The sequence below is a fragment of the Natrix helvetica genome, assembly GCF_964273705.1.
Source record: "Natrix helvetica genome assembly, chromosome: 16".
Classification (NCBI taxonomy): Eukaryota; Metazoa; Chordata; class Lepidosauria; order Squamata; family Natricidae; genus Natrix; species Natrix helvetica.
Window position 1 is genome coordinate 8723306 of NC_138563.1, and position 27949 is coordinate 8751254.

General features: G+C 47.8%; 1 protein-coding gene across 2 annotated transcripts; it reads left to right on the forward strand.

The window, feature by feature from the left end:
* The first annotated feature begins 278 nt into the window (after positions 1-278).
* Positions 279-27368, forward strand: EEF1G (eukaryotic translation elongation factor 1 gamma). 2 transcript variants are annotated; one of them, XM_081968557.1, is made up of 10 exons: positions 279-431; positions 2618-2776; positions 4393-4456; positions 5323-5465; positions 6827-6970; positions 8575-8704; positions 13486-13672; positions 23052-23224; positions 24027-24151; positions 27022-27368. In XM_081968557.1, the coding sequence occupies exons 1-10, from the start codon at positions 417-419 to the stop codon at positions 27178-27180; spliced, it is 1299 nt and encodes a 432-aa protein (XP_081824683.1). In that variant the 5' UTR covers positions 279-416; the 3' UTR covers positions 27181-27368. The 2 variants fall into 2 exon arrangements, with proteins under 2 accessions (XP_081824683.1, XP_081824684.1); XM_081968558.1 differs by lacking the exon at positions 27022-27368 and adding an exon at positions 24256-24334 and having other exon boundaries at positions 24027-24186.
* Positions 27369-27949: the final 581 nt, after the last annotated feature.

Below are 27949 nucleotides of genomic sequence, written 5' to 3' on the forward strand. Positions count from 1 at the left end.
GGCTCTTAATTGAATGAAATTGCATTAAATCATTTTTAATTAGGCAAACTGCTCAGAGTCATTGAAAATGAGGAAGCATATAAATTAAATAAATTATTTGGTCCAAAGTTGCATTGAATGGATCTAGCTGGGGAATTCTGGGAGTTGGAGTCCACAAATCTTAAAGTGGCCAAGTTTGAGGACCCTACTTTAAACCATGGAAAGCAGAAAGTGACCCCTCTAGGAGAGAGAATCTCTCTCCTCTTTTTAAGTCTCTATTCTCTCGCGCTCCACCCGCCCTCCCGTCACTCCAGGGCTCCGCCTCTCAACAGTGACGTAGAAGCTTCGTCGCCTTCGGCTTTCTCCTCCTCCTCTCTCCCCCTACTTGCTTTACGGCCGTCTTGGGCGACGCTCCTCCTTTTCCTCTCCTCGCTAAGATGGCGGTGGCCGGGGTGAGCTTGCGGTTCCCGTCGAGGCCTAGAGTTCATCCGCCTGCATCCGGCGACCGGGAGGGCCGGGGTTGCCCCGAAGCCCGGGATTGGGAAGGGACGAGGGAGGGCCTTGCAGCGGGGAGCCTCGCCAGGGACGAAGGAGGCCAAGCGGACGGGCAGAGCCCGAAAGGGGGAGTGTCAGGCTGCTCCGCTCTTCCCTTGCCACGCGCGTGAGGGGTTTTAAACGGACCCGAACGGCCAGGACTACAACTCCCATGCGTTCGGGCCTAAAGGCCACGTCCTATAGAAGCTGTAGTCCGAGCTGTCTTAATAAGGACGGGTTTTCTCAATCCGGTGGACTTTTAAAGAGGGGCGGACTTCAACTCCCAGAGTTCCCCAGCCAGCTGTGCTAGGTATAGCTATGCTGTGCTGGCTTGGGAACTCTGGGAGTTGAAGTCCGCCCCGCTTTAAAAGTCCCACCAGGTTGAGAAACACGGGTCTATAGTGTGTTTGGGTGGATGAGGTGGGGGTCGAGTTATTTTTTGCTCTGCCACGTGGGAGGAAGGCAAACCAGCATTTTGCCTTCCTCCTTAAACTGGCTTCAGATGAAAGACAAGACCCCTCCCCAAATTCTTAAATTAAGCCATTAGAGGGGGGGGGGCTTTTGTGGAATGGAAGAGGAGCTGCCTGCAGAAGTGGTGGAGAAGTGTGATGGGCGTCTGAATGGAGCCTGCAGCTTTAGAGGCAGTTGTCTCTCAAGTCACTTGGGGAATGAAAGAACAGGAATGGGCGGTTTCCCTTCCTTTGGAGCCACCCCAGAAGCGAATGGGCAAGGATGATGGGCTCTAACATCCTCTGAATTTGCCCTTTTATGAGGGCATACAATAGATACCACTGACTGGATCCTTGCCTTCCAGTGGAAATGTCTCACACTATAAGGTTCCAGCAGTTTCCCTGAGAATGCCGAAGAGAAGAGAGACCCGTAGGCTTGTGGGGGGGTGGGGGGGCAGCCCCCCTTTGCCAAGTAGTTTTCCGGCAGAATGCTTTAAGGATTTTTGAGCCAGGAAAACTCCCTAGTTTGGTTCCTTTATCTATGGGGCCTGATATTCCCCTGTAACAATGTCTTCTACATTTTCAAGAATGTGCCTAGCAGGGACATAACATTTGCAGTAAGGCCATCCGGTGCTAAGGTTGCAATTTGCTAGGCTAGGAAACAACTCATTCCTGACAATATATAATAATATAAGCAGAAGCCAATATTGATTCATATGCTTGTTAAACATATTGGGAGGGGGGGTTTGCTGGATTTTAGGGTGGTGGGCGTTGGCTTCGGAGGGCTATGCCTTTGAGCAGAAGATCCTTATTTTAGGAGATGAGGTTTATGACTGTGTGATGGCCCTGGATTTGCACCCAGGTTGACCTCGAGAGCCAGCTTTTTGGAGTGGAAGCGCTTGATTTTAGGAGATTCCAGCAGCAGGATAAGGAGCAGCGGATGGAAACTTAGGAAGGAGAGAAGCAAGCTAGAATGAAAGGAGGAATTTTCTGACAGTGAGAACAATTAACCAGTGGAACGGCTTGCCTTCAAAAAGTGTGGGTCACTGGAGGCTTTCAAGAAGGGACTGGACAGAATGGAATAGGTTCTTCTGCTTGGGTGCTGGGTTGGACTATAGAAGGCCTTCCAACTCTGCTGTTGCGTTATTCTGAGATGAGGAGGTGTTGTGGGAAGGTGGCCCTGGATTCGCACCCAGAAATGTTTAGGTAGATCTTTCAAGCCACGATTGCACGGTCCCAAGTGAATATTCCTGGGCCTTTTTAACGGGTTCTAGAGCAGGGAAGAAGAGAGTGCCCTAGTAATAGCCTGATGGCGGGCGTGGTTCTGGAGAACGGAGCAGGTAGACCTAGCAGGCCAATGGAGAATTTTAAGTAGGAGGTCATGGAACCTTCTGCTGATGTTGCATTGTAATGGTGCCCACTCTTGCTTCGCAGTAGCAAAGTCCTCTGGCTACCACTACTGCAGAGACACCTGCCAAGAGCTTGACCCTGTTAGTTGAACAAATCAATGCAGACAGCTCGGCTTCCCGCTGCGGTAGGCAGGCTGAAAAAATCGATTTTAAGACTTGGACAAGGCTACGTAGCGCCTATCATGTAGTCGTGGCTTAACTTCCCGGGTACTCCTTAACCCCATCACTGCTTGTTCCCCCCTGCAGACTCTCTACACTTACCCCGAGAACTGGCGGGCGTTCAAAGCCCTCATCGCTGCTCAGTACAGCGGCGCCAAGATCAAAGTCCTCTCCACGCCGCCCCAGTTCCACTTCGGGCAGACCAACAAGACTCCCGAATTTCTGAAAAAATTCCCAGTTGGAAAGGTGAGTGGCTGAGTTTTTTTCCCCTTGCCTAACTCGAGTTCTGGCAGTTTTTTGGGTAGAATGGGAGATGCCTGTAATCTTACTGTGTGATTTTGATTCTTGCTCGTTTCCAGGTGAATAGTTGGCTAGAGCTGTGGAAATTGTATTGATTTATTTCAGGGGTGTCCAAACTTGGGAACTTTAAGACTTGTGGACTTCAACTCCCAGAATTCCCCAGCATTCGAACTCACGGTCGCCCACTTCCTATCCTGCTGCTTTAGCTACTAGACCAGTGACGGCGAACCTTTTTGGCACCGAGAGGAGCAGGTGACACGGCTCCGCATGCCACTTCGGGCACGCGTGCCATAGGTTCGCCATTCCAGTACTAGACCAAACGACCGTATGTTTCAGAGTATAAGACGCACCAAGATTTTGAAGAGGCAAATTAATTAAAAAAAATAAGTTTTGGCACTCTGCAGACCTCCCAAAAACGGCCCGGTTTTTTGTCCCCCCCCCAAAAAAGGACATGCATAGCCTTTAGGGGACTCCTGGAAAGCGAGGAGGCCAAAAACGAGCAACAAAAACCTTGTTTTGGGGGGTTTTTTTGCAAAAAAGGGCCCCCTTTTTTGTCAAAAAAAGAGGTGTCGATAGCTTTTAGGAGTCTTATAGTGCTTCTGGGGGGGGGTAGAAATGAGCAGGAAATGGCCCGTTTTTTGCTCTCCCCACCCCCCAGGAGCACTCTATAAGCCTCCTAAAGGCTGTGCACGGCCATTTTTGCAAAGGGACGTGGTTTCGGGAGTCAAAAAATGCTGTATTTAGTGTATAAGACACACCCAGATTTTCAGCCTCTTTTTTGAGGGATAAAGGTGCGCCTTATACTCCAGAAAATAGAGTAGCTCCCTACATGCCTGGGGCTAGTTTTCAAAAAAAAAACCACAACTATCCTCACACTGTTTGGGATGCGATGATCTGTGTATCCAGACTTCAGAATAAGCCAGGTTCCTTTTTTGGGTATCCCTCCAATTACACAACCGAGCAAGTGGAGTGTTAATGATACTTTTCAGTTGGTCTTGTTGAGTCAATGCTGTATCCTCCAGATCAGCATTTCTCAACCTTGACTGCTTTAAGGATACATGGACTTCATTGCCCAGAATTCCCCAGCCAGCCATGGCTGAAGGATTCTGGGAGTTGAAGTCCACTCATCTTAAGAAATGCTGATTGCCACAGTTGAGAAACATTCCTCCAGATTTAACAATAGCAGTTTCCTGTCAACATTATTGCTTCCTGGGGATTGTGGGAAATTAAATCGCAGCTCCCTACATTTTATTTAAATAATCATGAAAACCTTTCTGATAATAAGATCTGCACAAGTACACGGCACCTATTGGGTTGCAGGTTTTCCACCTCTAGGGATTTTTAAGAATAGGCAACGTCTCATAGTTTAAATCGACATTTCTCAGTTGCAGCAAAGTGTTTAAGCTGTGCTGGCTGGGGAATTCTGGGAGTTGAAGTCCCAAGTGCCTTAAAATTCCTGAGGTTGAGAGAGAGTGCTGCAGACGGCACCTGCTGACCCCTTTGGAGGAGACCCGCCTGACTGTCTGTGTTCTCACAGAGGCTCTTTTTCTAACCCTCTGTAGGTCCCAGCCTTTGAAGGAGATGATGGATTTTGCATATTCGAGAGCAACGCCATCGCACACTACGGTAAATATATGTCTCTGCTTCTCGGTGTTATCAAAAATCTCGGAGACTCAGTGTTGGGTCAGGTTTGCAGCAAACTGACTTAACGTATTTTTCGGAGTATAAGATGCACCATGATTTTGAAGAGGTAAATTAAAAAAAAAGTTTTTGCATTCTTCAGGCCTCCCAAACTCTCTGCACACCTCATTTTTTTGCAAAAAAAACCCCAACATGCTTTGGGAGGTTTGTAGAGTGCTCCTGGGGGCTGGGAGGGGCAAAGATGGCCCATTTTTTGCTCGTTTTTGCCCTCCCCAGCCTCTTGGAGCACTTTGCAAGCCTCCCAAACACTCTGCACGTCCATTTTTGCAAAGGGGGCGGGGTTTTGGTAGGCCAAAAATGCTGTATTCAGTGTATAAGATGCACCCAGATTTTCACCCTCTTTTTTGGGGGGGAAAAGGTGCTTTTTATACTCCCAAAAATATGGTCCTTTCTAAGTTACAACGGCACTGAAAAAAGTGGCTTAGGACCATTTTTAACCCTTATGACCGTCGCAGCATCCCCAGGGTCATGTGGTTTACATTTGCACGTTTCGCAGCTGACTCATACTTACGACAGTTGCAGTGTCCCAGGGTCATCTTATCCCCTTTTGTGACCACCTGAGGAGCCAAGTCAAAGGGGAAGCCAGATTCACTTAACAAATTGTGTTCCTCACTTAATAGCCGCGGTGATTCCTTTTAACAGCTGCGGCAAGGAAGATCATAAAACGGGGGCAAGACTCACTTAACATATCTCTCACTTAGCAACATACATTTTGGGCTCAGTTGTGGCCATAAGTTGAGGATGGCCTATATCCTTTTTGATTGTTGGTTCTCTAATTTCCCCTCTCCTAGTCAGCAACGAGGAACTACGAGGCACAACTCAAGAGGCAGCTTCCCAAGTCCTTCAGTGGGTGAGCTTTGCTGACAGCGACATTGTGCCCCCAGCCAGCACCTGGGTATTCCCCACCCTTGGCATCATGCAATATAACAAGCAGGTAAGAGGCACCCCAGTTTTATAGAAAAAGATGTTTCCCAATCATCTAAAAAAGCTACAAGAGGACAGGAATCACTTTGCTTGGAGAGATGCCTTATTGTTCTGACCCTGCTCCCCAAACACGACACACTCTGACGTGAACTCAAAAGATTCCTTTAATTCGGAATCCCGGCAGCCCCGGCAAAAGTTTCTCTCCCAATGCAGGCTAAGAAGTCCGTCAAGCAGGGAGATGAATAGTTATCTGCCACATCTATTCGTCTCCGCCTCCTCCCTTTTATCCCCAGAGCTAGGATTGGGCTTCGGGTGGCTCTTCCGGCTCAAGGACCGGCCCATAGATTTCCACTGCTCTCCTCTCCTCTGCCTTCTGCGCATCCATGTCAGGCATCAGCTGTTCCTCTTCCTCATCAGCCACCTCCAGACCTGGGGGCTCCTGACTCTCCATCGGAGGGCTGACGGACGGCACAGACTCCGCCTGTCTCTGACAGCTCCATTCCCTCCCCCCCCCCAGAGCTCTCAGGTTGCCTTGATGCTGACCCTGACTCACGCCTCCTCCTCATCTGATTCAGCTGTTGGAGGGGCTGGTGGCCGAGAGGCCACAACACTTAAGCTTCGCTAGACATGAAGTTCAGAGTAGATAACTACAGGAAGTCATTGATTTACAACTTGGTTCCTTAGTGACTGAACTTACGATGGACCTCCCTGATATCATAACTTCAAACATTCGCTAAGCAACTAAGTTATAAGTCGAGGACTTCCTGTAGCTGTTTACGACTCAGTTCTGGCATCTGGGGGGAACACCACACACCCATGCTCACATAACCAGATGGGGGTCTTGTCATTTCATTGCTAAAGGTAAAGGTTCCCCTTGCACATCTGTGCTAGTCGTGCCCGACTCTAGGGGGCGATGCTCATCTTTGTTTCAAAGCTGAAGAGCCAGCGCTGTCCAAAGACATCTCCGTGGTCATGTGGCCGGCATGACTCAACGCCAAAAGGTGCACGGAACGCTCTTCCCTTCCCACCAAAGGTGGTTCCTATTTTTCTACTTGCATTTTTTACCTGCTTTCGAACTGCTAGGTTGGCAGAAGCTGGGACAAGTCACGAGAGTTCACTCCATTACTCAGCGCTAGGGATTCGAACCACCGAACAGCCGATCTTTTACTAATGCAATATCAGGGATTTTCAATTCAATTGTATAAAATGTGAAGGAGATGTGTTTGTGTTTTATTTTATATGTATAATGAACACTGAAGATGGCATTTAATTTCGTTGTACATGGTGCAATGACAATAATGTAAACTAAACTGAAATCCCTCGGCTGCCCCTCTAATTATTATTATTTTAATTTTTTTGCTCCCCTTGCAGGCTACGGAGTATGCCAAGGAGGAAGTGAAACGGATCTTGAGCCTGCTTGATTCTCACCTGAAGACTCGCACGTTTTTGGTCGGGGAGCGTATCACGCTGGCGGATATCACAGTGGTCTGCACTCTGCTCTGGCTTTACAAGCAGGTGAGTCTTCGTAGGTGGCTGAGGAGGTCCTGGGAGGTTAGATATTCTGGACCGTGTGCAGAGCCTGCCTTGAACCAGCAGCTGCCAGTCACCAAACAGGGCAGAATTTAAAGCATGGGCGACTTGCTCTGAGGGCTCATTTTTCATAATCCCAATTTTGAGGTAGTGTGGAAGGAAAGATGTCTTTTCGCCAAGGATGGAAGTCCAGGAACTGAATTGTGGTCGTAATTTGAGGACTACCTGTACCAACTTGATGGCGCATACAAGTGGTTCTTAACTTACGGCTTAGCTTTAGTTTGAAGTTACAAAAAGGAACCTCTCCGGGGGGCTCTTTATGACCTGGATTTGAAGTTCCAATAACCAGTTTTCACCTGCGTCATGTGATCGAGAGGGATCTTGGAGTCCTAGTGGGGAACCATTTAAACAGGAGCCAGCCATGTGCAGCAGCTGCCCAAAAAGCCAACCCAGTTCTAGGCTGCATCAACAGAGGGATAGAATCAAGATCACGTGAAGTGTTGATGCCACTTTATAAGGCCTTGGTAAGGCCACACTTGGAATCCTGCATTCAGTTTTGGTCACCACGATGTAGAAAAGATGTGGAGACTCTAGAAAGAGTGCAGAGAAGAGCAACAAAGATGATTAGGGGACTGGAGACTAAAACATATGAAGAACGGTTGCAGGAACTGGGTATGTCTAAAGAGAAGACGGACTAGGGGAGACAGGATAGCAGCCTTCCAATATCTCAGGGGTTGGCCCAAAGAAGAGGGAGTCAAGCTATTCTCCAAAGCACCTGAGGGCAGGACAAGAAGCAACGGGTGGAAACTAATCAAGGACAGAGGCAACTTAGAACTAAGAATAAATTTTCTGGCAGAACAGTTAATCAATGGAACAACTTGCCTCTAGAAGCTGTAAGTCCTCCATGATTGGAAGTTTTAAAAGAAGAGACAGCCACTTGTCTGAAATGACATAGGGTCTCCTGCCTGAGCAGGGGGTTGGACTGGAAGACCTCCAAGGTCCCTTTCAACTCTGTTATCCTGTTACGATTGCATTTTGGATGCTAAGCAATAGGCAACTGGCCTGCATTTACAGCTGTTTGCAATGTCCGGTGGCCATGTGACCATGGTTTAAACCTTGCGTGTGTGCGTATGTGATTGTAAAGCAAACATTGCTTGTTGAGTAAATCCATTGTTAGTAACAAGCTCTTTTTGTCAGAAACTTGACAAAAAGTTAGTTTCCTGCAAAGAGTCAATTGCAGATTTTAAGACCTCGTTGTTCCCTTTACAACTGCTACATTTGCTTAGCGGTTGTAAAATTGGTTTAGGATCATAATCCAGGACTCCGTCCCTGTTGCAAATTGACAGCAAGCAGGAATCGAAAAGTGATGTGACAGGCGCGTAGTCCTACTTTTTCCCTTTTGTCTAGTCCAGGGGTGTCCAAACTTGGGAACTTTAAGACTTGTGGACTTCAACTCCACAAGTTGAAGTCCACAAGTCTTAAAGTTCCCAAGTTTGGACACCCCTGGTCTAGTCCATGTTGAAAGAAACGGATGGGGGGGGGGGTTCGCTTGAGCTGAGATTTCCCACCTTTTCTCTCTTTTTCTTCAGGTGCTGGAGCCCCCCTTCCGCCAGCCGTACGAAAATGTGACCCGTTGGTTTGTGACCTGCGTAAACCAGCCCCAGTTCAAGGCCATCCTGGGGGACTTGAAGCTGTGCGAGAAGATGGCGCAGTTTGATGGTCAGGAAATTCACCCCTGATTCTCGCTCTTAAATGGCCATTCTTTCTTTTTAAAGCTGGGAAAGGACAGTGGGAGGCGGGATGTGATGCAAGTAGCTTACGCCATCCCTGGACTTAGCATACCTTACCGTATTTTTCGGAGTATAAGACGCAGCGAGGTGTTTTTTTTAAAAAAACAAAATTTTATTGGTTTTTAAAAAAATAAACAAGGAAAGGGGTAGTGGAATAAGTTACAATTTTGGCAGTTACAATATGCAGGAGGTGGTCCCTCCCCCCGTACTCATACATTTCATTTATTAATACATTAGATTATTACAAATTGATGGTATTTTGTCAGCATATAAACTTTTATCTTCAAATAATTTCAATCACTTTGCATCAAACAGATTTTCTTGTTCATTTTTGTGATCTGAGTTTTCTCGATGTTGCCCCTTCTCCCCCTGCCAGCAGAGCTCCGGCCCCTCCCGTGTCGTGTGTCTGGTGTAGTGTCGTCAGGCTTATCTAGAGGGCTCTATTATTTCCATAAAGGCCTGAGCCTCTATGGTTGTATTAATTCTGACTCTTGTGTCCTCCCAGAAAATTAGCATACCTTCAGGCATCAGCCATCTAAACCACACCCCTTTCTGGTACCGTGTTTCCCCGAAAATACGCCAGGGGCTTATATTTTTTTGACCCACGAAATATGGCCTTGGGCTTATTAAAGGGGAGGGTTTATTATTTTTGGGTTGCCGGGAGGCTGCTCCCTTGTGACTGGGTTCCCGAAGAGCCGGGCACAGCCTCAGGGTCGAATGGCTGTGTTGCGCTGTCGCAGCAGCAACGCAGCAGCCATGAGGTGACCAAGCTTATGAGCAGCCGCCCGGCAACCCCCCTTTCCAGCCGGGTACAGCGCCACTGACCGACCTAGCAGTACCCGGAAGGCACCAAGCAACGCGAGCGCCTGTTCACCGCCCTCCGCGTCCCGTGGCTCGGTGCCTTCGGAATGCTCTGCGTACTTCCAGAGCGGCATCCATCCTCCGTGCTTTGAAAAAAAAAACCCAAGCGGCGGACGGCGCCAGCAGCGCAGATGCCCTTCGCGCGAGCGGGGAGAGGAAAAGCCGCTGCGAAACTCCCCTCCAGCCATGCAGAGCCCCATTCACTCACCTAGGGGCATTCCGAAGGCACCGAGCCACGGGACGCGGAGGGCGGTGAACAGGCGCTCGCGTTGCTTGGTGCCTTCCAGGTACTGCTAGGTCGGTCAGCGGCGCTGTACCCGGCTGGAAAGGGGGGTTGCCGGGCGGCTGCTCATAAGCTTGGTCACCTCATGGCTGCTGCGTTGCTGCTGCGACAGCGCAACACAGCCATTCGACCCTGAGGCTGTGCCCGGCTCTTCGGGAGCCCGCTCGCAAGAGAGCAGCTGCCCAGCAACCCCCCCTTCTTCAGCTGGGCACAGCGCCGCTGACTGACCTAGCGGTACCCCGAAAGCACCAAGCAACGCAAGCGCCTTTGCCCCCACCTCATTCCCGTGGCTTGGTGCCTTCGGGATACCGCTAGGTCGGCGAGCGGTGCTCTGCCTGGTCGGAGGGGGGGGATTGTCCAGAGGGTTTATTTTCGAGGGTGGGCTTATATTTTTGCGCACGCGAAAAATGTCGCAAGGGTTTAGTTTCAGGACATGGTGTATTTTCGGGGAAACACGGTATAATTTCTTCGCTAGTAGCGAATAGTTTTTTCTTCTCTCTCTCACTTTCTTAGGGATCTGTTTCAGAATGGCTATTTCTCTATCCTGGTATTTTAGTGCCTGCCCCCTTTGTACACTCAGAATCTCATCTCTTGCAGGGAGGTTTTGAAGAGGAAAATAAAGAAAAAAATTGCACTCTGCAATCCTCCCAAAAACGGCCCGTTTTTCACAAAAACAGGCCCGTCCCCCCAAAAAGGCACGAATAGCCTTTAGGGGGCTTGCAGAGTGCTCCTAGATGGGTGGGGGGCGAAAATGAGGAAAAAACAGCCCATTTTTCAATCAGGATTTGTGCCGCACACTGAAACAAGGGCTGTGTTTTCACAACCTCCCCAACCAGAAAAGTATTCTATTCTATTCTGCTCATTTCTGCTGTCAGGGTTCCAGATAGCATCCAAAAGTAAATCAGAGTCTGAGGCAAAGGATTCCTCAAAGTTCCGATTTATGAAGTGACCCATGTGGGAAAACCCGAATCTGAAAGCTTCCCGGTTTCCCCCACCCAGTTGAAAGTTCAAGCCACTGCCCAGCACCCCCAAGCCCATCACACAGTCCCATCTCCCACTGCCACGCTGGCAGCTTCCACCCATCCAATTCCGGTCAAGTGCAGAGGGGCAAAGACAAAGGATGACCTTGGCTTTCTAGAAAGAACGTTGTTATGGCTACATATCATCTAACTCCATACAATCCCCCTCCTTCTGTTTTCCCACCATAGAAAAGGCATAGTAGAATAACAGAAAGTGTGGCAGGCCAAAGACCCCAAAGGAAAGATGGCTGCAGGCCTGACATCTACTTCTATTGATTTCTATTTCTATCCCATTCCATATTTTCTATTCTGTTCTAACCCCTACTGTTGTATTCTGCATTATGCAGAATTGATTTTTCATCCTTTATAGCCGTGGTCCCCAACTTTTAATACTCGGAGAGCTGTGGCGTAGGGGAGACAGGAAATGGTTCAGTGCAAGTAGCAGGCTGCTCATACACGCAGCTCCATTTGCGCAAGCGGTGGGCACTTGCTTATGCCACTCACACAAACGGAACTTCACGCGTGAGAGAGTGCCCACTGCCCGGGAGTTGGGGACCCCTGCTTTCCATGTAGTCCTCGGCATACAACCGTTCATTTGTTCAAGCTTACAATGGCATTGAAAAAAAAAGTGACTTGGGGCTGTTTTTCACACTTAGGACTCTTGCCACATCCTCAGGTCATGTGATCAAAATCCAGAGGCTTGGCAACTGACTCGTATTTATGACGGTTGCAGTGTCCCCTTTTGTGACCTTCCGACAAGCCACGTCGACGCGGAAGCCGGTTTCACTTAATAACCGTGTTCCTAACTTAACAACTGCGGTGATTCCCTTAACGGTGGCAAAATGGGGCGAAACTCAGCCTATGTCTCACTTAGCAAAAGGAATTTTGAGCTCAATTGTGGTCGTATGTCGAGGACTATCTATCGAAAGCCCGCCAGTCTTGGGGAAAATGGAAGTAAGCCCTTGGAAGAAATAGCGTGCATTTTGTTGTCCGTTTCTGCCTTTGGCTTTGCAACTTCCAGCACTAAAATTAGAACACCAAGTAGGGAAGGGTCGTATTTCATCTTCGCTCTGTTAGCTGAAAGGAGGGATGGCGGAAAAATTGGGGGCCGTTTTAAACGTTTTTCTGTAGCCCTCCCCCCCCCCAATTCACTATATAGGCTTCAACCTGTAGCACATTTTGAGTCACCCTGTTTTTGAAAAGGTTGCCAACTTTTTCTGCAAATGCCTGATCGAATGCCACCTCACCGTGGCTTAGTCGCTGAAGGCGTTGCATAGCTGGAAACCTTCCCCTTCTCCCTTGGAGGTCTTGTGAATTAAGCAGCTGGAATGAACGTTCGCAGATAACGTTGATTTATTTTGTTACATTTATTTGCTGCCTGTCTCGCCGTGGGGTTGCTGTAAGCCAGGGATGGCGAACCTTTTCAGCACCAAATTGGAACGCGTGCACCTGAAACCCGAAGACCAGCTGGCTGGAGCACATGCATGCGCTGGTCTTTGGGTTTCCGTCATGCGCATGCGCGCCAGCCAACTGGTCTTTGAGAACCAGAAACCCAAAGACCAGCTGGCTGGCCTATGCATGCGCCAGAAACCAGAAAAGCAGCTGGCGATGGCGCGCATGCGCAGAGAGTGCTCGGCATGTCACCTCTGGCACTTACGTTCGCCATCACGGCTCTAGGCACCTTAACAATAAAAAGGAAGCATTGAAAAGCCTGTCAGCAGAACAGAAATCAAATCATCATCGTGTTTTAATGACCCCATAAATCCCTTGCGGGGTGGAATGGAGCTAGCAGAGTGCTTTAATGGCCGGATGCCCATCCTGTTGCCAGTGTGGAGTTTAGTTCAGCTGATATATATTCTCATTGTGCCCAGAGAGAGAAATATCAGCCTCTACTTAGGATTGAACTCACAGCCTCCTGATTGTGAGGCGAGAGCTCCACCTCTAGGCCAGCACACCGCTCCTAACAGACATCAAATAGTAGAGCAATAAAATAAATAATAAGGACGATCCCAAAGATAAAGCCATAGATAACAAAAAGATGCATGCTTTATTAAAGCCCTCCATGCTTAAGCAGGGGTGGGGTGGGGACTCTAAGACTTCTAACATATATATATATTTGTTTTAGTAGATTTTCATGGGTACAGGTATGCAAGTCTTGGCGTATTCGGGTCTTTTCCCGTGTAAGATTGAGAGTATCTTGGCGACGTTTCGACGAGGTCCCACTCGCCATCTTCAAGCTGGTGCCTTCGGCTTCGAGCTTGTGCGAGCAAAGCGTGACCAATATTTATAGAAAGACAGAAGCTCCGATCACACTTTGCTCGCACAAGCACGAAGCCGAAGGCACCAGTAAGATACTCCCAATCTTACACGGGAAAAGACCCGAATACGCCAAGACCTGCATATATATATAGAGGGGGAGAGGGAGGGAGGTGGCACACAGAGCCCTCTCTGTGGGCATCTGCGCCATTGCCAGCTGCTCTTCTGGTTCCAAGCCATTTAACTATTCAAACTGTTCATTCCTCTTTTTTTCTCCTTGTGGCTTCGCAGCCAGGAAGTTTGCAGAGAACCAACCCAAGAAGGAATCCTCCAAGAAGGAGAAAACGCCAAAGGAGGAGAAGAAAGCAGAGAAGAAAGAAGAGAAGAAGCCAGAGCCAGAGGAGGAATTAGACGAGTGTGAGCAGGCCTTGGCAGCCGAGCCCAAATCCAAAGATCCTTTTGCTCACCTGCCCAAAAGGTAAGGGACCCCCACCCCCATTGGTTGGAGGAGGGGCGCAGCATGGGGTGACTCCCATTCTGGGGGTTCGGGTCAGCCTGGAAAATGTCCCACGGTGTTGTTCGGTCAAATGTGGAAGCATCCGGGAAGTCGGGACTGAAATTTGGCTACACAGAGGAAAAAAAATAGTTCCATCATTATAATTTTAGGCATATCTCACTGTACATCAAATCTAGGAAATTCCTTTTTGGAAAAAAACAACAACACAATTCCATGTTTACAGACAGTCCTCGACTCCCGGCGACAACTGAGCGTGAAATTTCCATCGCTAAACAAGTCAAGTTCAGTGAGTTTGGCCACTGTTTTTACGAGCCTTCCTGGCCACAGGCGTTAAAGTCAAACGCCGCAGTTACGAAGTTAGTAGCACGGTTGTTAAGCGAACTTGGTTCAGCCCCTTGATTTTGCCCGTCAGGAAGTTGTAAAAGTGGGATCATATGACTCTGGGATCATGCAACCGTCATAAATAACATGCCAGTGGCTATGCGTCTGAATTTTGATCCCTTGAACATGGGGTCGTAAGTGTGAAAAACGGTCATAAGTCACTTTTTTCAGTATCATAACTTTGAACAGTCAAATGAACGAAAGATTATGCAGGTAGTCCACCATTGTGCCCCCCCCCCAAAAAAACTTCTGTTGCTAAGTGAAACAGGCTGTTAAGTGAATTTTGTCCTGTGTTACCTTCCTCACCACGGTGGTTCAGTGAATCACTGCAGCTGTTCAGTTAGCAACCCGGTTGTTAAGTGAATCTGGCTTCTACGTTGACTTTGCTTGTCACAAAAGGTGACCACATGACACACACACACACCCCAAACACTGCAACCGTCGTAAGTATGAATCGGTTGCCAGGCTTCTGAATTTTGATCATGAGGGATGGCACAAAGGTCGTAAGTGTGGGGAAACGGTCATAGTTCACTTTTTTCAGTGCCGTTGTAACTTGGAAACGGTCCCTAAACGAAGTATTGTAACTTGAGGACTACCTGTAAGAAGGCTATCTCTATCTAAAAGGGACGAAACTAATTTAGTTTTGGAAACTTGTTTTAGATTGGTTGAGCGTTCCAGGAAAGAGGGAAATATTTTGTGTGTCTCACAAAATACCCTCTTGAGGGCGAATCATCTTCCATGCTATTGTCTGCTGGGTACACTCAGCACTTGCAGCATTTAGTAGACACCTAAAGCAGGGGTGTCCAAACTTGGGAACTTTAAGACTTGTGGACTTCAACTCCCAGAATTCCCCAGCCAGCCATGCTGGCTGGCTGGGGAATTCTGGGAGTTGAAGTCCACAAGTCTTAAAGTTCCCAAGTTTGGACACCCCTGGCCTAAAGAGATAAATCTAAATAAACACTAAATACATAGAGATAAGCCACATTCAAATCCTCCCTTCAAAAAAGACAATGAAAAAGTTAAGACGGAAGAGGTGTGTCACAGGTAACCCTTGACTTTCAAACAATGGAGCGCAGGGTGGATTTTTTTAAAATTTAAATCGGAAAAATCAAATGTATTTTAATAAAATGCTTTCAGTGTAAAAAAAAAATCCATCTAAAGATAGTTTTCTATTTAAGACAACGTTCATAATGTTGTTTATTCAGCATGAAAGGGAGCTTAAGTTATGTAGCGTGAGGCTGTAGATTCTGCAACGTTTACATTTTTGGGTAAACTCATCCAATGAATCCAAGCTCTGCCAGCTGAGATAACATGCCCTGCATTGATGCATTCACAGAGTTTCCCAGTTAACCGTGAGATCGATCATAAAACAAAACTTCAGGAATATTGCTCCCCTTCAGGATAATAATAATAATACTTTATTTACAGTCACAGACCAAAACACGACCACTACAAAATAGACACAGCAGCCAGTCACCAAAAGCCCAACTAAGGGGGGTTTACAGCTCTCTCTAATGGTCACAGCTCTCAAGAAAAACCTGGAAACCTGAGAGGTGATGTACGAGGAGACATCCCCAAGGCAATGCACAAACAAATCACAGCCATCAGGTCCAGAAGGGACGATTTCAGGAAGAGACAGTGACCTAGATCTGTCCGCGCTATACATAGGGCAAAATAGAAGGACATGCTCCGCTGTCTCAACCTCGGCTCTGTCACAAGGGCACAGCCGCTCGTTAATTGGGAGACCCCCCTTCAGGAATCCTTTACTCCCCTCGTTTTGCAAATCTTTGTGCACTACAAACTCTCTGATTGTTTGAAGAGAAATGCAGCTGTACCACCGGACTCTTTAAGTGTGAGGAGGAAGGGCAAGCAGTAAAAATGAAAGGGAGACCTTCTAAGCAACTTAGAAATATAATATTAAAGGGCACCTGTCATTTCAGGTCCATCAAGGCAGCCCCTGTTAGCGGGCATCCACTCACCTGCTACCCGCCGTGTCCCTCCCCTTGTTGGGTCCCTGCCGCATCACCAGCCGTCCCATTAAAGCGAAAGGGACGGTCGGTGAGTCAACCGCGGGTCAGAGGAGGAGCCACTGCGGGACAGAAATGGCACAGTGGCTCTTTAAAAATGATGATTTGAATCGAGTCGATTTAAATCGAGCCTTTTTACTAGCAATTTAAATCGACTTCACCCTGACGGAGCTTGCCTGTCGTAGTCCTAATTCGTGACCACTCTTAAAAGACATCAGTTTGCGTGACAGGCCCAATTTTGTCATCTTTTGTGTTTGTGTGGGGCAGTCGTTAAGCAGCCGCCACGGTCATTAAGCAAACCGACGGTTCGCGGTAGGCACCTGTTTTTGGGGTGACCATCACCCGAGTCCCTCCGGGGAGAGGGGGCGGTCTAGAAATTTAATAAATTATTAATTATTAATTATTATCAGAAATGGTGGTTTTGATTAAAACCTTGGGCCTGGGAACGTGGAACTCTGTAAATGAGCTTCGTGGCCTGGTTGCCAACTTCTTGCCCTAACCTCAGCTGCACAGCCCGGTAAGGAAAGACACACACACACACACACACACATATGCACACACACCCCCCTCCGAGACCCCCAAAGCTGTTCCTTTGCTCCATTTTCTGGCTGGGCCAAAGAGAAACTCTGGGGCTGCCCAGGATAAGCCACACGGAGGCAGTAGAGCCTCACACCGGCCAGCCAGCTGCTTTTGGGCTTCCTTCCAGCCCAGTGAGGCACAAGGGAAGGGGGAATCTTGTTTTTCGGGCTTGGAAGTGGCAGCAGGCCAGGTTGGGCTGCCTCCCCCTGGAAGTGGGGAGGGGGGGCTGCTGGGCGGGAGAGGCCCTCTCTGGGTCCAGCAAAGGTCCGTCCGTGGCCTAAAAAAACTGGTGAACTCCCATTTAGGGGCGTCAGCTGCTGTTTGCAACTGGAGAGGTCCTCCCCCCCCTGCCCTGAGGAGGAGGGGCCGGGGAGCAGATTCTTGAAGGGGGCGGAGGGAGGAGGAGGAGGAGGCCCTTCTGCAAAACACGATGCTGACCCCGAGGTGCAGCGTTTCATTTATCCTGGCCGCCTTGCCGTTCAGCTGTTGCTCTGAGCGAGCTGTCCTGTGATCCATGATCAGCTCAACACAGTAGCTGACTTGTTTTCGGGCAAGGAACCTCCCTCTGGCCTCCCCCTCCCCACCCACCCCCAAACTTCTCCAAGCGGAAGAGAGAAAAGGATACATAGAAGAGAGTGATAGAGAGATAGATGATAGATGGATGATAGGTAGGTAGATGATTGATAGATAGATATGTAGACAGACAGACAGACAGACAGACATACATACATATAGTAGATGGATACAGGGGAGAGAGTAAGATACAGTAGGTAGATAGATGCAGTAGATAGAAAGAGAGATGGTAGATAGATACTAGAGAGAGATATGGTAGGTAGATAGTTACGGTAAGTAGAAAGAGAAATATGGTAGATGAAAAAGATATGATGGATAGATAGATAGATGATGATAGATAGATAGATAGATAGATAGATAGATAGATAGATAGATAGATGATAGATAGATATTGATAGATAGATAGAAGATAGATAGATGATAGATAGATAGATAGATAGATAGATAGATAGATAGATAGATAGATGATAGATAGATATGTACGGTGGATAGATATGTACGGTGGATAGATACTGGAGAGAGATACGGTAGGTAGTAAAGGTAGGTAGAAAGAGATATGAGAGAGAGAGAGATAGAAAGAAAGAAAGATGGTAGGTAGATACAGTAGAGAGAAAGAGATGTATGGTGGATAGATACAGTAGGTAGATAGATGTGGTAGATAGAGAGATGGTAGATAGATACTAGAGAGAGAGATATATGGTAGGTAGATAGTTACAGTAAGTAGAAAGAGAAATATGGTAGATGAAAGAGATTAGATAGATGATGATAGATAGATAGATAGATAGATAGATAGATAGATGATAGATAGATAGAGAAGGAAAGAAAGAAAGAAAGAAAAAGAAAAAGAAAGAAAGATGGTAGGTAGATATGGTAGGTAGAAAGAGAGGTGTATGGTAGATACAATAGATGCATACATACATGCAGTAAATAGATATGGTAGGCAGATACGGTAGATAGATATGATAGACTGACAGATGATAAAGTAGGTAGATGAGAGAAGATGATTTGTAGGTAGATAAAGAGATAGGTAGAGATGGATGGATGAGGTAGGTAGATGAGAGACGGACAGATGATGGACAAATAGATGGTAGAGATAGAGAGAGAGATTTCATTCTTTTTCTCTACACAATAGCACACATTAAAATGAAATTCCAGTGCCCTCTTGAAAGAAGAAAAAATGCCACCCACCATGTTCATTCTCATCCCCAGTATAACAATAATAATACAATATAGCAACATGTAGAAGATACATGCCTGCACGCACGCACACACATCGGGATTTCATTTTAATGTGTGCCTTTGTGTCCAGAGAAAAACAACACGGTTATCTGCCTACATCCAAAAGCGTAAATGTATACACAAAAGGTCGGCAAAACTTTTATTGGTGGATATATAAATATTTAACTACACACATACTCACGTACTTGCACACACACACACACACACACCCTACATATTCATCCATCTGGATTATAGAGCAGAAGCGAACGTCTTGAGTTAACAAGAGGGCGGCCTCTCTGCTCATTGAGTGACCTACCCAATTGCTCCCGCCTGGGCAAACCCGTTTTCCGTTCTGCCGTTTCATCTTGGAGTGAGTCAAAAGGGAGCCGGTCCTGTTTTCAGTCTCGGCTGTGAGCGGTTTTGCTCGCCCGTTCCTCTCCAGTGGCTTTGAAATCCATGGGTGTTGTAGTCTTTAAGATGGCTTAAGATTGACAGACTTGTGAGCCACCGAAAGCATATAAGAATGCAATGCGGCGTCGCGCACATGCACCCTGGCAAACCGCCCCACTGAGCATGACACCCCCCCGTGCATGCGCACACAACAGTCCCATGCCCTGCTTTGGGGCCACCCTGGGAAGGGTGCACCCCCTTGCCCCGTTTTGGCCTAGTAGCCAGCCTCCTGGGACCAAAAATAAAATGGAGGACTACTGTATATAGCAGGGGTGTCCAAACTTGGGAACTTTAAGACTTGTGGACTTCAACTCCCAGAATTCCCCAGCCAGCCATGCTGGCTGGGGAATTCTGGGAGTTGAAGTCCACAAGTCTTAAAGTTCCCAAGTTTGGACACCCCTGCTATATAGGGACATGTTTTTTTAAAAAAAGAGCAATTTGAACACGACCCGCAATTTATCTCAACCCTGAGCAAAATCCCAACATTATCCTCGAATCGTTGTGACGAAATCCTCACCCCAAAATAAACCCCCTGCAAGACCTCATAGGCTAAATTGAGGGAATGCGTACAAAATAGTTATTGACAAACTCCGTCAACTGACTGGAGGAGAAGAAAAATAGCAGATTCTTTTACAAGGTTATGAAATCCAGGCTAAAGGACCTGATTTAATTGCTTGCCGAAAAGAAAACGAGGAGCGTTTTCAAAAATAGCTATGGAATGTTGCTCAGATCTGTTACAACACCGGGGGGGGGGGGGGTGTTATTTTATTATAGATGATTCTTTTATTAGTTTTATTGTTTTTTATGTGTTTTTATGTTTGTAAGCTGCCTTGAGTCGCATGTGTGAGTTAGGCGGCAATATAAATCTAACTAATAATAATACCGTGTTTCCCCCCCAAAAAGAAAGGGTCTTATTTTCTTTTGACCCCCGAAATAATCGCTTGGCTTACTTTCGGGGAGGTCTTACTATATTTGAGGTGCAGGAGGCGTGGTCACCTCATGGCTGATGCTGTATTGCAATCTTTTGGGGGACGGCTTATTTTAGCGCATGTGCTCAAAAGCCCAATGGGGCTTATTATCCGGGGAGGTCTTATTTCCAGGGAAACAGGGTAGTTGACTTGAGTTCCATGTTTAATGAATGAAGTACCATATTTTTCAGAGTATAAGATGCTCTGAAGTATAAGACACTTTTCAGGAGGAAAACAAGGGGGGGAAATTGCCTCCCAGCAGTTTGCCTCCTTGCAACAAACAGCAAACAGCACAGACGGTATGTACTGTTTGTGGTGTATTTCTGTGCATGTGTGCCTGACCCAGAGCATTAGCAAAGAATTGGAGAAATGTACATTGTGGCAATATATTAAATGCCAGAAAGTTTTCTTAAATGTAGTCACACTAACCCCTTCCAATTATTTAAAAAGATCTACTCCAAACATGATTAAATCAGGGTCTAATTAGACAACAGGACGCTGTTACATTTCAGGCTATACTTGCCCAGAAGCTGTTAAAGTCGGCATTGACAAATTTGCCATCAGTCAATTGCAGAAGGCAGCTCTACTTGGAACTGCTTCCGTCCTGCGACGATACCTGTCACACCGTCAAACGTCCAGATTTGCCGATCCCAGGTCCTTGGTAAGGACTTGATAGGCAGGCAGAAATGCCAGACCCAGGCTGAACATCTGGCTGACTGTGCGATGATTAATAATAATAATAACTCCTCATTTCTTAGTACAAGTACTCCTCGACTTACAACCGTTGATTTAGGGACTATTATAAAAGTTATAACATCCCTGAAAAAAAGTGACTTGTAACTGTTTTTCACACGGCTGTTACAGCATCCTCATAGTCACATAATCAAAATTCAGACTCTCTTAACAACTGATTCATATTTAAGACAATTGCAGGATCCTGGGGTCACGTGATCCTTTTTTTGGGGGGGGTCACCTGACAAGCAAAGTCAGTGGGGAAACCCGATTCACTTAAAAACTGGGTTACTAATCTACCAACTGCAGTGATTCACTCGACGTAACTGACGTGACAGGAGAATGCCAACCCGTCTTAAAGCTAAGGTTCAGGAGACAACTCATCCGCCCTCCTGCGCTCTGTGGCCCTGAATGCTGGGCAGCAGCAAATGGGGACCGAAAGCTCTCTCCACGCCATGGAAGTAGGAAGGATCTGATGGATATCGGGCACCACCCTTCTTGACCAAATGACACCATGCAGCAGCATTTTGGTGCGGCACCAATTGCTGAGAAGATGAGAGAAGGCCAACTCCATTGGTATGGACATGTCCCGAAAGCAGCACCTTCCACTGTGGCCAAGGCTCCCTACCAACTAGAAATCAGTGGCCAGCGTCCAAAACAGATGCAAGACAGCATCAACAAAGACATGCAAGCTGTGGGCTGCATCCCAGAGACATGCAAGCTGACCACGCAAAGTGGCTTTCGATGATCCAAGTAGAGGAGGAGGAGAAGGAAGAATAGAATACAATAGAATTTATTGGCCAAGTGTGATTGGACACACAAGGAATTTGCCTTTGGTGCAGATGCTCTCAGTGTACATAAGGAGAATAAAAATACAACACTTAAGTCATAGTAAGCAATGAAATCATACAATAAAACAATATAAATCGGAAAGATACAAGCAACATATGGTTATAGTCATAGGTGGGAAGAGATAGCTCCTAGGTAGGAAAATAGTAATACAGTCTTAGTAAATTATTTGACAGTGTTGTGGGAATGGAATAAAAATAAAATGGAAAGGAAAGGAATAAATATAGAATGGAATGGAATAGAAAATAAAATAAAAGAATGGAATGGAATGGAATGGAAAAAATATAGAATAGAAAAGAATGGAATGAAATAAAAATAGAATAGAATAGAAAAGAATGGAATGGAATAGAATAAATGTAGAATAGAATAGAATAGAATTCTTAGCCAAGTGTGATTGGACACACAAGGAATTTGCCTTTGGTGCAGGTGTTCTCAATGTACATGAGAATAAAAATACATTCAAGAATAAAAAGATACAACACTTAAGTCATAGTAAGCAATGAAATCATACAATAAAACAATATAAACCGTAAAGATACAAGCAACATATGGTTATAGTCATAAGTGGGAAGAGATAGCTCCTAGGAAGGAAGAGAAGAATAATAGTAATACAGTAAATTATTTGACAGTGTTGAAGAAATTATTTGTTCAGCAGAGTGATGGCGTTTGGGAAAAAACTGTCCTTGTGTCTATGTAGTTGTTGTGGTGTGCAGTGCCCTATAGCGTCGTTTTGAGGGTAGGAGTTGAAACCATTGATGTCCAGGATGCGAGGGGTCTGTAGATATTTCCCCAGCCCTCTTTTTGACTCCTGCAGTGTGCAGGTCCTCAATGGAAGGCAGGTTGGTAGCCATGGTTTTTTCTGCCGTTCTGATTATCCGTCACTCAGCAACTGTGGCAAGAAAAGTCGTAAAGTGGGCCAAAACTCACTTAACAAATGCCTCTCCGAACAACGGACACGGGAAGCCCACCGCGCGCACAACTGCCGCCTCCAAGGTCCCTCCCAGCTCTTAAATCTGTTATTTTTCCAGCAATGATGGTTTGGCTTCAATCAGGATTTTAGCCATCTAGATCCGTGATGGCAAACCTATGGCACGCGTGCCGTCACCAGCTACTCCCCTGGTTTAAAAAGCAGGCCATTGGGTGGGGGTGGGGTGGGGGCTTTCAGGCCATTTTTCAGACTGTTTTCAGGCCTGAAAATGACCCGGGCAAATGCCCCCCAAAATAGGCCTGCACACACCAGCCAACTGATTTGGGCACTCGGTGCCGGAAAAGGTTTGCCATCACTGATCTAGATCCAGGTTGCCCCTTGGCTGCCCAAGATAGAGGAGGCCAAGCTTCTTTGGTCTGCCACCCCCACTTACTCTCCTCTCCCCCCTGCAGACCAGGATAACTTGGCGTTTCACCTTTCTGGAAGCTCTCTCTTTGAAAGCTGGGGATAGGAAAAGTCAGCGAGGACATCCAGCCGTGCCCTTCCCCTCCTCCTCACCTTCCCTCCCCCTGTTTTTTTTTCCCTGTGCTGCAGTTGAGTGAGACCCTCTTATTGATTTATTTCTCCCCCAGCCCCTTCATCCTGGACGAATTTAAGCGGAAATATTCCAACGAAGACACCTTGAAAGTGGCCCTGCCTCACTTCTGGGAGCACTTCGACAAAGACGGTTGGTCCATCTGGTACGGCGAGTACCGCTTCCCGGAGGAGCTGGCCCAGACTTTCATGAGCTGCAACCTTATCACTGGTAAGCTCCCTTTCCGTTTCCACCCCCCACCCCCCCCCTCCCAATTTTCTTTTTATTAACGCCGTTGAAAGAAATGTCCTCCTGGGTTTGGCTCCAAGCGGGGGGAAAGACACTGGAGACACGGAGGCCGCTTGGAAAGATGGTTTTAATGGTGGACAGGAGTCCTGAACAGAAAAAGTGATCACGTGCTTCAACGTTGGTGGAGAAGAAGAGAAGGAAGGGCTGAGATGCTGAAAGTCCCTGGTTTTATGCCCTCTCTGGCCTTTGATCTTCAGCTTGTCTTCTGATTGGTTGTCAGAGTCCCATGGAGCCATGCAAGGGAAACTCTCTAGGCCAGGGGTGTCCAAACTTGGGAACTTTAAGACTTGTGGACTTCAACTCCCAGAATTCTGGGAGTTGAAGTCCACAAGTCTTAAAGTTCCCAAGTTTGGACACCCCTGGCCTAGGCTCTGTTTTGAATCCAGATTTGGTTGAGTTCTCAGATGCCCCGTGCCGAGTGGGTAAAGTCTAATATCAGGCCTTTTAATCCCCTGGATCTGAAGGGGAGAACTCTTTATCCCGTAAAGGGACTGGCTTGGGCATCTTAATGGCCCATTGACAAAGTGGGAAGCTGCAGGGAGTTACTTTGTCTTTATAAAACGTGTTTCTTCCTTTGCACATCCAGGGAAATGTAATATTCTGCCCTTTTCAACATTTCCTAGGATATTTCATTTTTCTGGGAGAGGGCTGGGTGATAACTTCCTACAACGCTTACAAGCTTGGCCCAGCCATTCATCATCCCCTCTTGGCTTCTTCCCTTCAGGCATGTTCCAACGTTTGGACAAACTGCGGAAGAACGCTTTCGCTTCTGTCATCCTCTTCGGCGCCAACAACAACAGCAGCATCTCCGGCATCTGGGTCTTCCGCGGACAGGAGCTCGCCTTCCCCGTGAGTCTTGAGGGTCTGCCCCCACCCCACTCCAGGTGTTGCGGGCAGGACACGCCAGATAGAAAAGCACAGAAAAGTGAAAGGGATCCTTGGTGCTCTCTGAGCTTGGTGGGGCTCTCTTGTAGATGGTTCACGACCCAACTTGAGGGACATCATCATCAGTGCTAGAAGGGAGACGGCTTGCAGAACAGAGGAGGAAGAGAAAGAAAGGAAAGAAAGAGAGAGAGAAAGAAAGAAAGAAAGAAAGAAAGAAAGAAAGAAAGAAAGAAAGAAAGAAAGAAAGAAAAGGACTGTGGGGTCTTTGTGCTGTCTGAGCTGGGTGGTTTTCTTGTAGATGTTTCATGACCCAACTAGGGGAAATTATCAGTGCTAGAAGGGAGAAGGGTTGCAGAACAGAGGAGGAGGAGGAGGAAGAAGAGAAAGAAAGAAAGAAAGAAAAGAGAGAGAGAAAAGGACTGTGGGGTCTTTGGTGCTGTCTGAGCTGGGTGGTTTTCTTGCAGACGTTTCATGACCCAACTGGGGGACATTATCAATGCTAGTAAGGAGTGAGGTTTGTGGAGAGGAGGAGGAGGAGAAGGTGGTGGTGGAGGAGGATGAAAGAGCCACATGCAGCTCCAGTTGCTGACCCCTGGGTTAGGATAAGTTCAACTACCAGAGCTGCTTCTGCCAGTTAGACGGGAGGGGGGGGAGTTTCGGGGTGGGGGGGTCCTGCCAAAACTTTCCCTAAAAGAAGGATCTGCTCTTTGCGGCCCTTAGGAGACTTCTGACACGCCCGTGATCCTCTCTTCCAGGATCGTTGCTGGTGGGGAGGGGTTGGGTGTGTTAGGTGTGGATGAGGTCAGCTATCCCACAGAGAGGCAGTCATGCACAACCCCACAGGGCATCTATTCCTCTCCCACACCGTCACCATCCCGTCTGTTCCTTCCCTTCCGCCTCTCCCAGAAAACGTTGCTACTCTCATGCTGCTACTCTTCATGGCTTCCCTGGAAGCCATTCCATCTATTCTGCCAGCGAACCGGTGTCCTTCACCTCTCGGGGCTGTTGTGGCCCGCCGGCGGCCGGCGGAGCTGGCAGCAGAGTTGGAGAGTGAGGAGGGTTGGGGAGGAAGAACATGGGCCAGTCCTGGGGGCTGAGGAAAGCTCAGACGAGGGCTCTGCATCGGAGGCCGAGAGGGAGCTAGACAGCAGCGAGGCAGAGGAACAGCTGGAGCCTGTTCCCAGTGTGCGCATGCGCAGAGCAGCCAGAAGACAAGAACAACTCAGAAAGCAGGGTCGACTTGGGAGTAAAGCCACACCTTGTAGGAGATTGGCCCCTCCCACAGGAAACAAAAGAGGAGCGAATGGGGAGGGGGCTTTTGCAGGAAACAATTCGTCCCTTTGGTCGTTTCAAGAGTGGAAAGTTCTGTTTGTGACTATAAGAGACTCTGTGCCAAGTGTGGCCTCGCCCTGCGTTTGGAATCTAGTTATCTGGCAGCTCTCCAAGCGAGATAAGGTTCGTGTGGATTAACACTCCTCGGAAAGACTGTTTGCTAAGCCCTTGCGGACTGGAAATGAGAGGAATCCACAGTCGGGTAAAGAAAAGGGGTTTTGCTTCTTAAGGAAGCCTGGGTCAGAACAGGAGCCCCGCACGAAACAATATGACGGGGTCTTAGACCTGGGGTTGAGCTTCCTGCCTTCTAAGCCAGGATCAAACCGTAATGCTCCTGTGAGCAAACACCACCGTTAACCCAAAACGATTACAGAAAGTTCCCGACTTAACCACCATTCGTTTACTGGCCATTCAAAATTTCAACAGCACTGGAAGCTTAGGACCATTTTCCACACTTACGACCGCTGCAGCATCCCCATGGTTGTGTGATCAAAATTCAGTCGCTTGGCAACTGGGCTCGGCCGCCGTGTTGTCCCGGGATCACATGATCATCCCCTTTTGTGACCACCTGACCAGCAAAGTCAGTGAGGGAAGCCAGATTCGCTTAACAACTGCATGATTCGTTTAAGAACAAAGTAACAGAATAACCGAGTTGGAAGGGACCTCGGAGGTCATCTAGTCCAGCCCCCTTGCTCAAGCAGGAGATCCTTACAGAATAACAGACTGGTAAGGGACCTTGGAGGTCATCTAGTCCAGCCCAATTGCTCAAGCAGTAGATCCTTACAGAATAACAGAGCTGGAAGGGACCTTGGAGGTCTTCTAGTCCAGCCCCCTTGATCAAGCAGGAGATCCTTACAGAGTAACAGACTTGGAAGGGACCTTGGAGGTCTTCTAGTCCAGCCCTCCCCCTTGATCAAGCTTAACAACTTTCTCAGCAGTGGCAATCTTGGGCTCAATTGTGGTCGTAGGTCAGGAGTGGTGAAGCTCTCACAATCAGGAGAGGCTGTGAGTTCAATCCTAGGTAGAACTTGGCCAGGAGTCTTGGAGGGTCAGGAATGATTTAAGTGAATTAATGGTCTCTTGCAATCTCCACTCCCCTTTCACTCCTCTTTTATCTCTTTTGGGAGGGGCCATTCACCGTCCACCTGTGGCCTTCCTCCCAAGTCGACCCCTGTTCTTTAGCTCTTCCCTTCGTCTGGCAGCTCTGCACATGCGCACACTGGGAACAGGCTCCAGCTGTTCTTCTGCCTCACTGATGTCTGACTCTAAAGGCAGCTGATAACTGGCATAAGGGCTCTGGCCCCCTCTCTGCCTCCGACACAGAGCCCTCCTCAGAGCCTTCCCCAGACTCCAGGACTGGCCCAGGTTCCTCCCCAACCTCCACTTAGCAAGCCCCCAGTATTGCACTTCTGCCTTTGTGTGGGTTCTCGTTGAGATGGGGAGGGTGCAGCTCCCTTCCTGCCCCCTCCTCACGCCCCCCCACCCTTTCATCTCTTCCTCAGCTGAGCCCCGACTGGCAGGTGGACTACGAATCCTACACCTGGCGGAAGCTGGAGCCGGAGAGTGAGGAGTGCAAGACCATGGTGAAGGAGTATTTCGCTTGGGAAGGCGACTTCAAGCACGTCGGCAAAGCGTTCAACCAAGGCAAGGTCTTCAAATGAGGGGGCAGGACGCCGACCCCACCCTCCTCCCCCTCCCCCAAATACGGACACGATGAGGGACATCTCTCCGGAAGCAGCTACCACCGCCGCTGTTCAGGAAGACAAAAGAAATTTAAAGAGAAGACCACCTCAGGCAGCAGGAGAGGCAGTGACATTTTAAGCTGTGCATTAAAATCCTGAATGCACTAGTTTATTTTAATTTTATTTATTTTTTTGCATCTGGAAAGTGAGGGCTGCCAAGCGATGGGTGGGAGAGAAAGGCGGGATTTCTGGTGTCTTTATTACTCTTTGGGACAAGTGAGTGGAACTCACCCTAGAATGGTTTTTCTCAAGCTTGGGCCCTTTAAGGTGGGTGGACTTCAACTCCCAGAATTCCCCCAGAATTCTGGGAGTTGAAGTCTACCCATCTTAAAGGGCCCAAGCGTGAGAAACACTGTGGATGCAACCTAAAGCTGCCTATAAATATTTTGGAGGCCAAAACCCATCATCCCCAACTGAAATGATTTGAAAGGGGTGGCATGTCAGCAGGCACAAGGACATACCGTATTTTTCAGAGTATAAGACGCACCTTTCCCCCCCCCAAAAAGAGGATGAAAATCTGGGGTGCATCTTATACACCAAAGAAAGCATTTTTGGCCTCTGGGAACCCCGCCCCCTTCACAAAAATAGTCAGAGGGTGCTCTTGGGGGCTGGGGAGGGCAAAAATGAGTTTAAAATGGGTCATTATTTCCTTGTTTTTGCGTCCCCCCCAGCCCCCAGGAACACTTTG